Source organism: Varroa destructor, unplaced genomic scaffold, assembly GCF_002443255.2.
Source record: "Varroa destructor unplaced genomic scaffold, Vdes_3.0 BEIS01000003.1, whole genome shotgun sequence".
Lineage (NCBI taxonomy): Eukaryota > Metazoa > Arthropoda > Arachnida > Mesostigmata > Varroidae > Varroa > Varroa destructor.
In genome coordinates, this window is record NW_019211456.1 from 56,760,162 (window position 1) to 56,774,911 (window position 14,750).

Consider the following 14,750-nt stretch of genomic DNA (forward strand, 5'->3'; position numbering starts at 1 on the left):
TTGTTACCGGTATGGTTATCTATTTTGGGGATCCGCTCCCTCGGGCAAACTTTGGTATATAGACCTCGGCTACAGCTTGGATATAAAACTATCGTGCCTGGGCAGTTTTTTGGAGGCATCTTTTTTTATCCGTAAAGTCTATCGTATAGTGTTGCGCCTAGCGTTTCATTAACGTGGTATTAATTTCATCGCGATTCCAGAAAATGCGCGAAGAGAGCTCTATGACAATGCCGATCGTCAGCTCCACTAATCTGTTCGCTTGCGAATGGATTATGGTGGTCCCCACATGTGACTAATGTTAGAATTCGTACCAGATGTAGTCACAGTTACAAAATGGCCGAAGTTATTCGTGACGATCGCGTCCATGGAAAAAGTCAGCGAGTAATCTCTACAAATTGTCACGAAGAGGGGCTCGTTTACGGATATGCGGGACAGCCTGATACAAGTCTAGGCCTATCTTTGCACTAAAGTATGCTGGCGGTTTCACAAACGTCTAGGGAAGACAGTGCCCGTGGTCCGGTTTTATTTGCTAACAAATGTAACAATTGCGGACGTGCTTTCGGATACTTGCCTAGGCAGTTTTCTACTGAAAGTAACGGGATGTCCGCAGGCATGCAGCCTTTTTTGAGCCTGGATGACCTTGGTGGCAGGCAGCGGGAGAACCGGCCCGAGCCCCCGAAGTTCGAAACGGTGCAACGGCTCCCCGTATCAGAAGGCGGCCTGTCCTTCGTCCTTCAACGGCAATACGACCCGGCCTTGTCTGAAGCATGGTGACTACTAGGACCTAACGTGGGCTCGCCAGCTGATGTGCTGGAAACGATTTGCGGTCAGCATCATCTATTGTCCCTTTTCGAAGCGACAGCTCCAGAGCCGACTACATCAGCTGGAGAAGCACTCCCTTTTGCGCTACTGTCATTAGCCATCAGAAGCCGCCGTCCATACAGATTTCTTGACTATCTAAACAACAGGCCAGCATTCCGTCTTCGGTGAACGCCATTTTGCGCCTTGAACTAAGAAACGCCATTACACATAAGTTAGCATGCGCTCTACGCCCCCGTCAGACTGGTCGAGCTCCATCCAAGGCTGACGCCGCTCGCATCGGTCTGTAACCACGATGGGCAACCCTTTCCGGAATTGCTGCAAGATGAATCTACCTGTTAGGGTATCCTTCAAAGCCAGAAATGCTATTTTTTTAGGCACAGCTCATGCTAAACGAACGTCTGCTCTTAACAAATTGTGCAGTGGTTTCAAGACTTTGGCTATGTCCCGGCGGTAATAAGGGGCCAGTTCCAGGAAGCGCAACTAATAATGAATAGTAAATAGCACTGGGATAGCTACCACAGTAACTTTTTCTATATCATGGAAAATTTCCAGAAGGGAAACCCCTTTGTCCCTATGGTTTCTCGCAGTAGTTAACGAGCACTTCGACGTTTTGGGGTGTAGGTCAAAGCCATTGAGCACAGAGTACTTCCTGAAGACGACTTTCTGCAGAAAGTACGGCGACTTCGTCGAGGTATATTAACGTTATCAGGGCAGCATGATCACCAGTGGCTGTGGTACGAGTAGCGAGGTGCACTATGAGTAACATTTCCGACTTAGCAAATAAATACTCTAACTTTTCATGTCACTTTCCATGTCATGGAATCACGAAGTGATTCCATATTAAGTTTTACAACTGATTAACTGGTAATGGAACTTGAAAATGTTTTTGGCTAAACTGAGTTGAGAATTCTGGAGACTATCAACTAAAATTGGCTTAGTATTACTAATTATATAATTATTACCAAAAGACTCTACTTGAAAAGCCAGGAGTAACATTGAACTAACCAGATGAAGCTAGGTATAGTTAACTCTCCATGCCACTACCAAAAAAGAGTCAACAAAACTCATTCTATAACTAACCAAGCACACATGGGTCAGTCTGTTTATGTCCCTTGAAAAAAAAAAATAGTCAAAAAGTGCTTTTCCTGAATTAAAACTATAAGTCCTATGCTATTGCTAGATAATCTCTAAGGGAAGAAATTATGATGTATGCTACGAATATCAAAATAGGGTACCATTATTAAGGATTAGCAGAGAATACCAGCATTTATTTTTTTGGTATTTAGATCTTTTGATAAGACTCAGACGTGTGGCAGTGACGGCACAAAGTTCACAGAAAATTACAAAGTAGAGAGTCTCGATATCAAACAACAATTTAGAACTTTGTGTTCCGTTGCTAAGCCAATTGTAACCTAACATTACAGAAGCCAGTCGGTGACCAACGATATTCAAATACCAATTCGTTCAAAGGAGCAGTGAGTAACCAAATTAGCTCTGTGCTAAGAATAAAATGATTGAAAAGTTTTTTTTAAATAGTGTTGGCCACGACACGCAAGTAACAAGAGACAACACCGGTATGTTGTCTTAAAAAATAATTGTTTCAACTCATTTGGGTTATGAATGCTTATATATATATATATATATATATGTATACTATTTTGTAACCTAGGTATTTCCGTCAGTATCGATATATAAGAATGGTGTTTTCCAAATAAATTGCATCTGTGCCAAAAGCAGTGCGTCGTGTCTAATGCGTGTAACTAATGGTACGAAAGGGCAACAAATCGCTTAGACTAAGGAACTGAGCCGATCCGAGAACGAACCGATGCGAAAGTCTATTGTGGAATGTTTGTTGACATGATTTAAATGACTTTGTATTATCCCAGAAATATCGTTACTTCAGGCTATATATATTTAAGGCATTGGTGCATTGTTCCTCGCACGACCATTCGCATACCTTGGGCTACTGACCATTTATTATTACGGGGACATTGGAAAAGCCCTGAACTGCCTCTTCGCTGCGACGACGCCGCCTTATCTCTTCGACCCGAAAATATAATCTGGGATCATCATACTTCAGGAAATCTTACTTTGTCAACAAAATTAAGACTTCCTATTTGGAGATTCAGCAAAGGAAAACGGCTGGGAGCCGTTTGCCTACTAAACTTAAGGCCACACAATGATCTAGGCGAAAAACTGGGCGTAGGTACGCGTCGTTTCGTGCTAGCACAAGCAAATCGTTTGGAGCAATGCATAACGACTTTCCCCGTATCAGCGATGCGTTGCACGACATTACAGCGTTCATGTGTTGGCGCTACAATCAGTCTTTCATGCGTATTGAGACATTGCGGTAAATGTGGATTCGAACCATGTAAACCGTGACGTCTCTGCTACGGTCTATTTCTAGTAGATGTATGGAATGGTGATAACTCATACGCAGTTGCAACCAACAGCGTTAAATGATAAATCTCTCAGAGCTCCTCAGGGATTTCAAAACGTTGTAGTGTTATGTAATGCTTGAACAAACCACCGACGACCCTTAATATGCAGTTTCATAGTATATTTAGCATATATGTATATGCTACAAAATCTTGGTTAATCAACTAAAAAAGGAATCGACGCTAGCGCTCAAGCTCGAAACTGCGATACAAATGCTCACGATAAGTTGAGATATTTATAATTACATTGTTTTAGAACAGTGTATTTACCTTTTTTTACATTTAACAGTTATTACATTTTGTAAGTAATTAACTCGCGTTCCGATAGCCCTGCGCATAGCTTCGATCTGAATACATCTCACATTTATAAGTGACAATTTTTAACGCGTAGACAATATTTACGGCGAGTTTGCTCAGGTACGCTCCTACATACATATCAATCTACGAAAAAAGCAAGTGTCAATTTTGATTTAAAAAGCGTCCGATTCAAAGTGAAAATAATATCTATGTACGTTTGCCAAGAACACAGTAACATGGAAACTGCGTCAAGCGAAGCTATAAACAAAAAAACCACTATAAAATAATAATAATACCTGTTGTATTGTAGATTTTAGTACGAGCTGGTACTCTTAATCACAACATGGAGGGCATGTTTTAGCTTTATTTAATCTCAAAGTTTGTCGGCAGTGCAGTTTTAAAGTAGTCACCTTATGTATACATACATAACCTTTTTTTGCACTCATACAATTATGTGAATCTCCACGTACAACTTCCTAATTTGCACAGTGTCTAACAGCTTTTCGGATGACCGGTTATACAATAGCTTATTGGTGCCATCCCTAGAAACTATATAAATACTGTTCTCTGTGTTCCACTGTGTGTGTATATATATATATATATATATATATGCAAGCTTGTCTATCCAGCTTCGGTAAAACTGGCGGGTCACAATTACGTTTTAATGATTCTACAATATCAAACAACAGTTGGGAACGAATTCTTTATGTCACCTAAGGAAACACAAATAGCTCTTATTGTTTTATTTACCAAAAGAAAAGTTTCACATTAATAATTGATTATTTCGTATTATTGTTCTGAGTCGTAACTGATCATGTCTAGAATCAATTTTAGACTTTTTTTTAGCTATTTACTTCACCTCTAAAATTGTTCCGTAACGCTATTCTATGAATGGTGTTTCATACGTTTTTATCTTATTCTGTTACAATTTTAAGCTAATTTGCTAAAATGGTGTTTGTTACTACAATAAATACTCGTTGGTATCAAAAATGTCTTAGCGTTTTTTCAAACATTATTTTAAAGTCTTCCCTTGTACTGAGCACCGCTAATCCGCTGCAGAAGATGTGACCTTCAAAGGTGCCTCAATTATCACAATTCGAGTTCGCTTAAAGCTGCGCCAAACGCCCAGCTCACCTCGGATCCACGAAGCTTCTGTGCCACCTAAAAGTATATTATGATTAAGAAAACAACGAACAGACTATTACAAAACTTCCATCATCAGAGCGCATCAACGTAATGCATTTTTGAAAGCCTCTAGTTACCTCTATTGCATGTACAGGTTTTCGGAATCAATGAAGTATAAAAGACTAGCGCACACTAGAAGGCTTAACTGGGATTGTTCTTGCTGCACTTATGTAGAATCCAGCATGTTTCCAATAGTTTGTGGCCTTGCAGATTTAAACGACCTATGCCAAACTGAATTACAGTTTATTAGATTGAAGGTTTACAATTATTTGACGTATTATCTGTCCGTCTTAAACAAGATAATAGGCATACAAGCACTATTCCTTTGTAAGGCGATCTGCAAAAAATAATTAAACCAGATTTGTGGCTTAAAAACATTACAAATGTTGCATGCGGACCTTTAGATAGAAATTACTGCAAACGTAATATAACTAGAACTTAACGATGATACAGAGAAAATAACATAAGTCAAAGGAGATGCCAGGATAGACTAAATTATTAAATTAAATATCATAATTTACATTTGCCACATCGGGCATAAATACCCAAGCAACAAACCAGTTTCCTTCTGTATCTACGATTGGGACTCTGGTTCTTTACATTATGAATGATGGTTATTGCAAGACTTTTAGCAGGGCCTCTTTTGCTAGGAGGTTTCAGAAACGTGATCGGTGTTTATTTATAGCGAAACAGAGGTAAATTTATTTTGAGCTAGTAATATAAAAATTAGCACCGATTATTTATTTGGCCCGGATGTCATAATTCTCTAAATGTGATCTCTCACCGTGATCTTGGTGTTATCGGGCAATTTGAGACCTTCGTGAAGCAATGCATAGATGTACGTTAAGTCGATGCAGAGAAATGTGTCCTCCTTGGGACGCGTTGAACTGGAGGCGCATTCTGTGTGGCAAAATGTAAAACCATCGAATTAGAAACTAATAAAAACAAGATCATATTTTTAACGTAATTAAATACACTCTCCGGTTTTTATGGTGAGTGTCTGTCTCAGTTGCAGTGGCCGTCGTGACAAAAAGAAGCTCATTTCGACTCATGCACTTGAATTTAATTTTAAGCAGCAAGAGACCGTATTCACTACCACCGAGTCGTTATTGGCATCTAAAGATGATCGGTAGTTTCACTTGAAAAATTATATTTAATCTTAACTGTTTTTCTTTATCAACAACCTTTGCGAAACTTAGCGTTGCGAATGTAAAATAAACCTTGGCATGATAGTCCCTAGCCATGTCTTGTATGTATATGAGCTACTGTGCTATAATTTAGCATACCTTCAAATTTCTAAATATCCTAAGTGAATTGTTAGGATTGAATTACCAGAAATAGCCCGTTCCCTGTAATCGCTCACAGCAAGGTCCTTTTGAGTCTCTACGCCTTTTTGGATGAGATCAGCGTTCGCTGCTCTGTAAAAATAGTATGACATGAGGTATAGTTCCCGTGAAGGCAATTCTTGCGGGGCGAACATGTTTAGTCTGTCGACGTACTTCTTTGCCAGAAGGTAGCATGCCTCGAAACCGCAACGATCTGTATCATCTGGCCCTATGGCAAAACTGGCTTCGAAGTATTTCCAATACAGTCCACCAGGTAGTTTCGCAACCTCCGGGTGTATACAAGGACTAGTTACATAAAAATGTGTCCCATTTTTCCTGGTTATATTTTGTTTGAGTATCTCCGCTCGGCCGTACATGAGTCCTCCACCTAGGTACGAATAGACGTACATCAGCTCTTCGCTACCTCCTGGTATCTTGAAGTAACTAAGATGCTCACTTTTGGCTAGCGTTGTTTTGTCATTAGGCTGGAAGGTTATTTGCGTTGAACCACCACCTAAATCTAACGTAGCGATTGAGTTTTTTCTCAGTTTTCGACCGAGAGTAAACACCACCATTAGCCACGCATAGAAACCTGTAAACGTAATATGTAATACACATTTAAAAGGTAACGAAAAATAGTTACACTATTAGTTCTCTTCGCGAAAAAAGAACTACATACTTAAATTTAACAAATATTTAATGACTAACTACGTATCAAATAAAAACTGCGTAAAATGAAAAATGAAGCCACTTACTAAATAAATAGCACGAAGCTTCACTTGTTTATCAACTTACCTTCGTCTTTTCCCTCCATAATGCTCACGGAACTATTATTTGACTTAAACGGATATTGGCTAAACGTATTTTGTATTTCGTGTAAAATTTGATTCTGCGCATTATTCGGTAATAATCGTAAACCTGCTGTAGCCTTTAGGACCAGAGGAGTCGAACGTTGTTCTGATGCCGGCACCGCAATCTTCGCTTTGTCCAACATCGGCCTGAAACGACAATTCTGTTGCCCTTAAATAAGTTATGCATTTTATCTTGCACAAAAGAAAATATCTACTATTTTCGCACTAAACGTCTGCTTGCTTTAATTTACTATGGTTTTCTACATGGCCGGGAGAAGCCGGCTGAGGGAAGTGAGGGAACGGTATTTCTGGTTACCAAATACCTAATATCGATTAATTGATGAGGTAAAGCCCAATCGCATTCTTATAAGTACCGTATCTGACAATATAATCCAGAAACACTAGTGTCATCGCTACGAACAGACTCTTATTATTTGGAGAGTTTTGGTACATTAGCTAGGGTTCTGCCTCTAATTAGTGCGATTCGGTTAGCCCCTGACTGAGTATTCGGGTTGGTGAGATTACAATCAATAAGTTTAGCATGGACTTGTTTAGGGGGTATGACAATCAATCACTTTTTAATTCTAGTCTACTAGGTCGATTGATGCACATACGGTATACAGTCGAAGCTACTTTGAGCAAATCTATTTATAAATATTCTTGAAACGGAAACACAGATGTCTGCGTTTTGAGAGCTGCAAGCAGCTGTCTCTAGCGGCGAACCAGCCATAGCCCTCACAAATATAAGACCCTGAATATAAAAGCGGATATCAAGATAATCTATGCGCAACCAAAATAAATGCAATTTGAAGAAGATTATTATTAATTTTGTAAGACATAGTTTTTTCGGTAACAAGCTGAGTGCACATTTTCCATCTATATCTCTATCTTTCATACGTCCTTTATGAAAGATGTTGGAGATGCTCGAAATGCCCGCCGTTACATTCAGGTAGCTGTATTTGTAAACTCTACATTAGATACTGTCAGCCATTATCTATATAAGCTACACATGTTGCTGAGAAGTAAATTGTATGTCTACTATCCGGTTCCAGTTTTAATTTTTTAATAACGAAAAACATACTTGAGTGACATGCCCGCTTCATGGGGGTTGTTTGCGTAGTCGCTGAGACCGGGAGAAACTGTGTAGTAGGTTTCACCCGCCAACCGGATTTCGTTATTGGAACATATCTGGAATTGGAAGATATGCATACGACTTCCGGTCGAACCAGCATCAAACATAATAGAATACTTCACTCTGAAACAAAACGAAAACGTTAATTGGGATGACCTCAAGATATTGACGGCCCATTCACTCCATATACATTTAATCTAGTTAGATAATATGTATACGTGCAATGTTTGCTTTAATTAGCTATACTTATGTACCTTCCTCTCCACAGAGCCCGATCGCGCCATATTGGTGTTTACATGTACATTGTAATTAGCCTATTGAGTTATCTAATATATCAAAGTTACGTAAGTGGTGTTTCGCAATAGCTTCGTATTCGGACCTACTATGGTACCATGAACAAAGCAACCGTACGGGATCCTAAGGTAACAAGGCTATTGATATGTCAAGACACCTAATACCTCTGTGCCGTTTACAACTTCAATTTTCTAAGGGGTTTTCTTCATATACAGCTGGTCTGTAGGACACACCCAGGCGCAAACATATAAGTAGTAGCATTATTAGTAATGCTACCATTGCACTCGAAACAAATGCCCGCAATTAGAACAATACTGTTACTCAAGAAGGCCAACTGTTAACCTTTCAAACTAATAAAGAAGAGAACTGTAACAACGAAAGCCAAAAAAATCTACATCAAGTTCTACGGAAATTCTGCAAATTGTGATTTTTTTTCGGAGACCGAAAGATGGAAAAAGTTTGTCAGGGAAAATTTGTGAAAAGTTGCTGTAGCTTACGTAAATCGGTAGTCTTAAGTGGTTTTCGAGCTTTGGTAAAAGGACATCGATTTAGTAACGAAAAAATTATTTTTCATCGAATTTAGGAGCTGAGCAAAAACTAAATGGTATTCATTTATATTCAGGTCAACTCTGATTTAGTTGAATCCAAAATGCATACACTAAGAACAAGTAAGCACGAAATACTGATGGTCTGCAAAAAAAAAATACAGAATTAGGGTTTGTGTAACATATATTTCTATGAAAACAAATTGGAGTGACCAACAGCCCTTAATTTTTTTATCTGACATAATTTTAAAACATTTTTCGACATTTCCCTGGATCTCAATACAACAAGTTTTTTGACAAGTCCTGCAACACACTCTACATGCATTTCAGCTTGAAGCTCGGTGCTTCACTTTTTAGGTGTTCGAAACTGCTTCGAAATCATTCCAATTACGCACCGGTAGTGTGTAAAAGCATCCAGAATATAAAGTGCCACCAACGTCGCCGCAAGTATGAGGCAAATGAAGCAGGCCGTAACACAAAGGCAGATCCGCACTGAGGGACATCGCGACGAATGCCTGTACCCACATGACTTGGACTGAAAATTTGCAAACATATATACATATATATTTTGCATAAGATAATTAAAACAAGATTGTCTTTTCAAACCATGACAAAATCCTTTGCTGTCAGATCAATAAAACACAACTAATTAGATATATCAGAATAATAAGCAAAAAAGAACTAAATTGGACTAGAGGTTTATATTTCAAATCGGCGCAAGAACAGTACTGGTGGCCGTAGCTTAGGTAGTTTTGTGACTAATGTCATATGCGCAAAAACGTGAAACTATTATTATTATTATTTTATTATTTTTCAATATTTTTAGTTCTACTTAGTCGGATGCCCAGTCTTGTGTTTAGGCTGCAACCGTGAAACAAGTCATACTCCACAGAAAAGGGGAAGGGTCCCATACGTTTTGAAAGTACATCATTGAAGTTTGACGCGACGAGTTAATCAGCTATATAAGTTGCTATTACTCAAACTTTTTCAAGGGCAAGATATCTCTAAACAAATCAAGCTAAGAGAACTATGCTTTTCTGTTTTTAATTTGAACCAAACATTAATCAGTGTCACTACTACGTCTTAGTATAGAGAAACAGTACCAAAGATACGAGTTTACGTTATTAATATTAATCGGTTTGCGTATTAATCAGTTCAGTCTCAGTGTTGCCTCAGATTCATGTGGCTGCGAGGCAAGGAACACTTCAAGTTATTATTTCAGTTATCAAATGCTGACACGCTAGCTCGTCAAATTGCGGTTAAAACTTGCAAACGTCTAAAGATACTTATGGAATTCAATTTAAACTGAGGTTCTTTTACGGGAACGCTTACATAAAACGCCGTATCTTTTTTCCGTGTTCTCTTTAGCCGCAACCTGGAATTGAACCTAGATAAAACTAACATATTGAAACCCCAAAAACAATTTTGCTCGCTAGCTGTTAAATCAGGTTTGGGATCTCAATGCCTTCTTCAAGTTATGTTTTAGAAAAAAAATCCAACTTATACTCATGTAAACATTCCTAAAGGACAGTCATTGGCCAGACATTGGTTCGCCTTCAGCAATATAATCAGGGGCCGGGAAGTAAACTCGGATAAGGCTAAGTTTCGAAAAGCAGGGTTGCTAGCAGTAAATAACACACCCCGGTTGTACCCGTCACCCTTAGAGTGGGTGAAGTAGTTTTGCTATTTAGATTTAACTGTATGCTGTTCCGGTATCTACTATATCAAGCGGGTGACAGAACACTCCAGAAAAGCCCTAGTAGCAAGCGTGACTATCGAGAAATCGTTACTTTTATTCTGAATACGGTGATACGCCTCTTTAACATGGATCCAGCATCAGTGGTTTTGTACAACATCCACCTGCACCTAGCAAAACTTCAATGTAACGCAAATGCATAGACTAGAACGGTTAAAGCCTGCCTTTGTCAAAAGACTACTGGGCCTTCGTACAGCGCCACTCTAGACGCTACATGTGTTTACTAGTGGATTCGCCGCTATGTTGGACTTCACACAAGAGAAACTACCCAGAAAGTAGTCCACTACGCGGTCCCAGACCCACGTAGTGCAGTTGTAGTGCTCTGTGCTATCTACTAGGTGTTAGTTGTACTTTAGTATTTTACGATCTGTCAATAATGTTTATACACAAGGCAGTTGATGAAAATTAATGGTAATAAGTCTTATTGCGTTTACGTAGACCAACAGAACGTTTTCGATACATCTAACATGATTGTTCAATCAAATGACAGGTCGTTTGTCTCAGCTGAAATTGGAGAATGATTCCAGTTGTTTTTTGTAACTCCTTTTGAGATCTGTTGAAGCAAACATGTTTTTCTATTGTAGTGGTTGATATGCACAGTTTTTTTCCGTCTGATATGAAATATATTGATTATTCTCCTAAAGTATCTGGTTCATATGCGACTATTCCATAAACTCTTCGTCGCAGCCGTGAAAACCGAATTCATTTATCAGCAACCTAGTTTTTAATTGTGGCTGGTACTCAGATTTACAGTTAATAACACTGAAGACACGAAATATGCACGTAGAGGTTACTTACTATTAGGCCGAATTTCTGCTGGGTGTTTTTATAATTGAAAGATAATAAGCAGTTATATATTCAATTGTATTAATCATTTTCTTCTTTTTTCTTTCTTTTTTTTTATCTGGTCTTTAATATTATTCCCCCTTCGCGAGAACCAGATTTTTTAAAACGGAAAACACGATCAAAAGTCTAGAAAAAAGTTATCCAAAAACTTTAATGTCGCTATTTATGTTATACGTAGTTTTATTAGTTTTATAGAGAATCTAACATTTTGACAAATAAACATTCTTTCAAATTTAAACCAAAGTAATCTAAAAAGTAGAAGGTCTATTATTCCCGGAGCCAGAATGGAAACTAGGAAATATTTTTGCGTAACTTACGAACAAATGAGTGCGGTTCCCTTCGAACCTGCCATGTCATATTTAGCAAATAAATGACTATGTGATTGTCATGTACATTACAATATAGATACCATATTTTGGATAAATAAATATGTAAATTAATTAATGTCATAAAACAAATGAATGTAAAAAAACTGCTATTGCTGACATTAAGCGGCTGGATTCGATCTGCCACATATCGCAACTTTAGCCAACCTACGGAATATTTAAAAATATAAAACTTCGACCAATTAACGAGACCAAATATGCCTAATGAATAGAACGTCGCCTTTTGTTTGCAGACTTATTGCTTTAACTCTAGAAATAGTTTAAATGTCTACTCTTTTCGTCGCCTTTATCTGCGAATTAAAGAATCGTTGCTTCAGACTTGCCATGTCGCTCAATACGGCAGAGCTCGCATAAGAACAAGAGCAGTAAAATAGATAAATTATCACGGAGCGCCAATAACAATGCACCAGAGCAATCATGCTACTACTACCAGAAAGTAGTCGTCTGGATTTGGAAGTGTGGTCATCTATACCAACAAATAAATATCTCTAGTCAGGGACCTCCGTCCTTAAAAAAAAATGCATAGAACGGTACATAGAAAATGCTCAAAAGACCCAAACAAACTAGTGCGTGTAACGAGTCATCATCACTGACAACATCCATATGTAAATCATATACCAAATACACTCAGAATTTTACTGTGCAGTTATCTAGTCGGAATTTCCAGCCTAGGTGATCTATGCGTACTAGGTTTTTTTGCCCCAAACAAACTTTGGAAATGTATTTATTTAGAAAAGTTTATGCGCCTTAGTTCGGCTTCTTTCTAAGAGCCTGTAATAATTATTATTGGAAAAACGGTGATCTGAAGCTACCTTTTAGGATCTGTAAACGTTATAAATTTATGCACGGGAGTCATGTCTTGTCTTTAGGTAGGTAAGCAGCTAAATGTACCACTAGTTTAAACCAGCTCTGCGTGGCTTGCCTCCAGCTCAACCCATCAGTCTCACTATCGAGGGCGTCGTGAATAAAATGAGGAGTGACGCATAGCCTCAGTTCATTCACTTTCTGGCCGAGCTGACGGGCGTACATGTTTATTCTGTACATGTATCGACCCAACAAGATACATCTCATCGATCTTCTCGTTCCAACATGCCCTTATTTTCGTTAACAGGGTAACTTCGGTATCTTGACCCAAAACCCCGTATCGACAGTCCTCTAATCAATAGTAGTCAACGGATAGAATCTGTATGTGCAGACATACTTATTATCCTTATCGTCCGACCATACACTTTATCTTAGTTTAAATTCTATATGTAGAAGGTGCGGTACAGAAGGAGAGAATTCTAATATAATACTGTAATCCACTTTCGAAAAACACCATTTAAAAACACTTCTACCATAACTGTAATCGAGTGACAATTAGTCTGGGCGTTTGCATCTAACGCTTTTTTAAACCGTTCAACATCATAGGTAAATGCTTTAGTAATAACGTTAGTATGATTAAGGGCAGGATCTAGCAGACAACACATTTAAATAGCTTATAACTTCAGGCTGTCTTAAGTAAATACTTACGACAGATTCAGGATCACACAGTGGCATTTTGTTGCGTCAAATAAATTAGTTTTTTTTTATATTTTAACTTTATATTAACACTTTTGAGATCCAAAAAAAAGGTGCTCAGACGTGGTGTTGGAGTCAGTTGTTTACATTCTAGCCTCCTGATTCTGCTGCCCATGCACGACACTTTCTCTCAAATATTTTTCGTGGAAGTGAATCAGGTATTAAAATGGACCGCAAGGACTTTTGCATAACATGTCACAAATCAACACACACACACATTTGAAACACTAATCAAAAATTACTTCTCAACACGTTTGGAGTTCCCATCAATATATCGAAAGTCAATCGTCAAGCTAACAGTACAAGAGGATATTATCAGCGTTCTGCACACCCCTTTTTACCGCCGCAGGCTTTTACCAGAAAATAACACAGTCAGATCTAAGACGATACTTCGTAAAACTTGAATATCTAATTACGATTCTAGAGCCAGACGTAAAGATCTACAGATTCGAACAGGCGGATAGATGGTGCTAGATGTATGCCATTCGCCAGCCTCTGAGTAGAAGATGAACTCCAAATTTTCCCGTGCCGCAGTTTCTATCATCAGATCAGCTGAATATATGCTAACGCGTTCTCAGCCGATCTGACCAGACTCTTTGTACTGGGACGATTAGTCAGAAGTCAAACTGCATAGGCTGCAAACGACAATTGCAGTAGAAACCGCTGCGACAAGCCTAGACAACGAAAGTGTTTTCTTTCCCGTTTCACTGGATATTTTACAACTGCGGGATGTTCGAACAGAGGATCTATGCAGCATGTGAGTGTGATGCTATCAGTCTGCCTGTCTGTCGGTCGTTTTAGACTATCGTTATTCTTCTAGGTGCTAGCACAAACTATTGTGGGTCATTACCTTCGCTGCATCGTCTATCTGTGCTATTCGCTATTGAACCGACACGCGAATATTCCAGAATGTCCAATGCATTTGACGAAACGGATCAATGAAAAGAAATCCGAGGAAGTTAAAAAGGGGTGCAAAGTGAGAGCTGCGACGGCTGGGGACAAACTGTTATTTATATCGATAAAGTCTGCGAGCTTTTATTTGTGTTCGACGTTCATTCACAGGAAATGACCCCATATAACCGTGCGGTTTACCGTTCAATAAATCAAATGGAAATTACCACCATTGTGGTATTGACTTTTCTATTCGGAAAGGTAACATCCGAGATGAATACAATTCCGCATAAGCTGTATCAATAACCCTATTACAAATATATAGTGCATTTAGCCCCATCTACAACTCAACTTATCCTACAATCCGCTGTATAGTGCATTTAGCCCCATCTACAACTTAACTTATCCTACAATCCGCTGTA

General features: G+C 38.7%; 2 protein-coding genes across 12 annotated transcripts in view; one reads left to right on the plus strand and one right to left on the minus strand.

Annotated features, from left to right (window-relative positions):
- LOC111246298 (uncharacterized) overlaps window positions 1-4,167 on the plus strand; it is a 28,867-nt gene extending 24,700 nt beyond the window's left edge. Inside the window, exon 5 of the transcript XR_002671625.2 lies at window positions 201-4,167. The gene's annotated coding sequence lies outside the window, so the exon portion shown is untranslated. The remainder of the gene's footprint in view (window positions 1-200) is intronic.
- LOC111246290 (ectonucleoside triphosphate diphosphohydrolase 5-like) overlaps window positions 3,885-14,750 on the minus strand; it is a 12,897-nt gene continuing 2,031 nt past the window's right edge. For 6 of the 11 annotated variants that reach the window (XM_022795631.2, XM_086984827.1, XM_022795629.2 and 3 more), the window contains exons 2-7: window positions 9,285-9,424; window positions 8,000-8,173; window positions 6,863-7,065; window positions 6,075-6,659; window positions 5,527-5,642; window positions 3,885-4,718 (exon numbers count right to left, since the gene is read on the minus strand). In XM_022795631.2, the coding sequence (XP_022651366.1) occupies window positions 4,647-4,718; window positions 5,527-5,642; window positions 6,075-6,659; window positions 6,863-7,065; window positions 8,000-8,157 (1,134 nt within the window). In that variant the 5' untranslated portion in view covers window positions 8,158-8,173; window positions 9,285-9,424 and the 3' untranslated portion in view covers window positions 3,885-4,646. Of the gene's footprint in view, window positions 4,719-5,526; window positions 5,643-6,074; window positions 6,660-6,862; window positions 7,066-7,999; window positions 8,174-9,284; window positions 9,425-10,221; window positions 13,315-13,389; window positions 14,739-14,750 lie in introns of those variants that run through there. The other 5 variants (XM_022795628.2, XM_022795630.2, XM_086984824.1 and 2 more) reach the window with 5 other exon arrangements.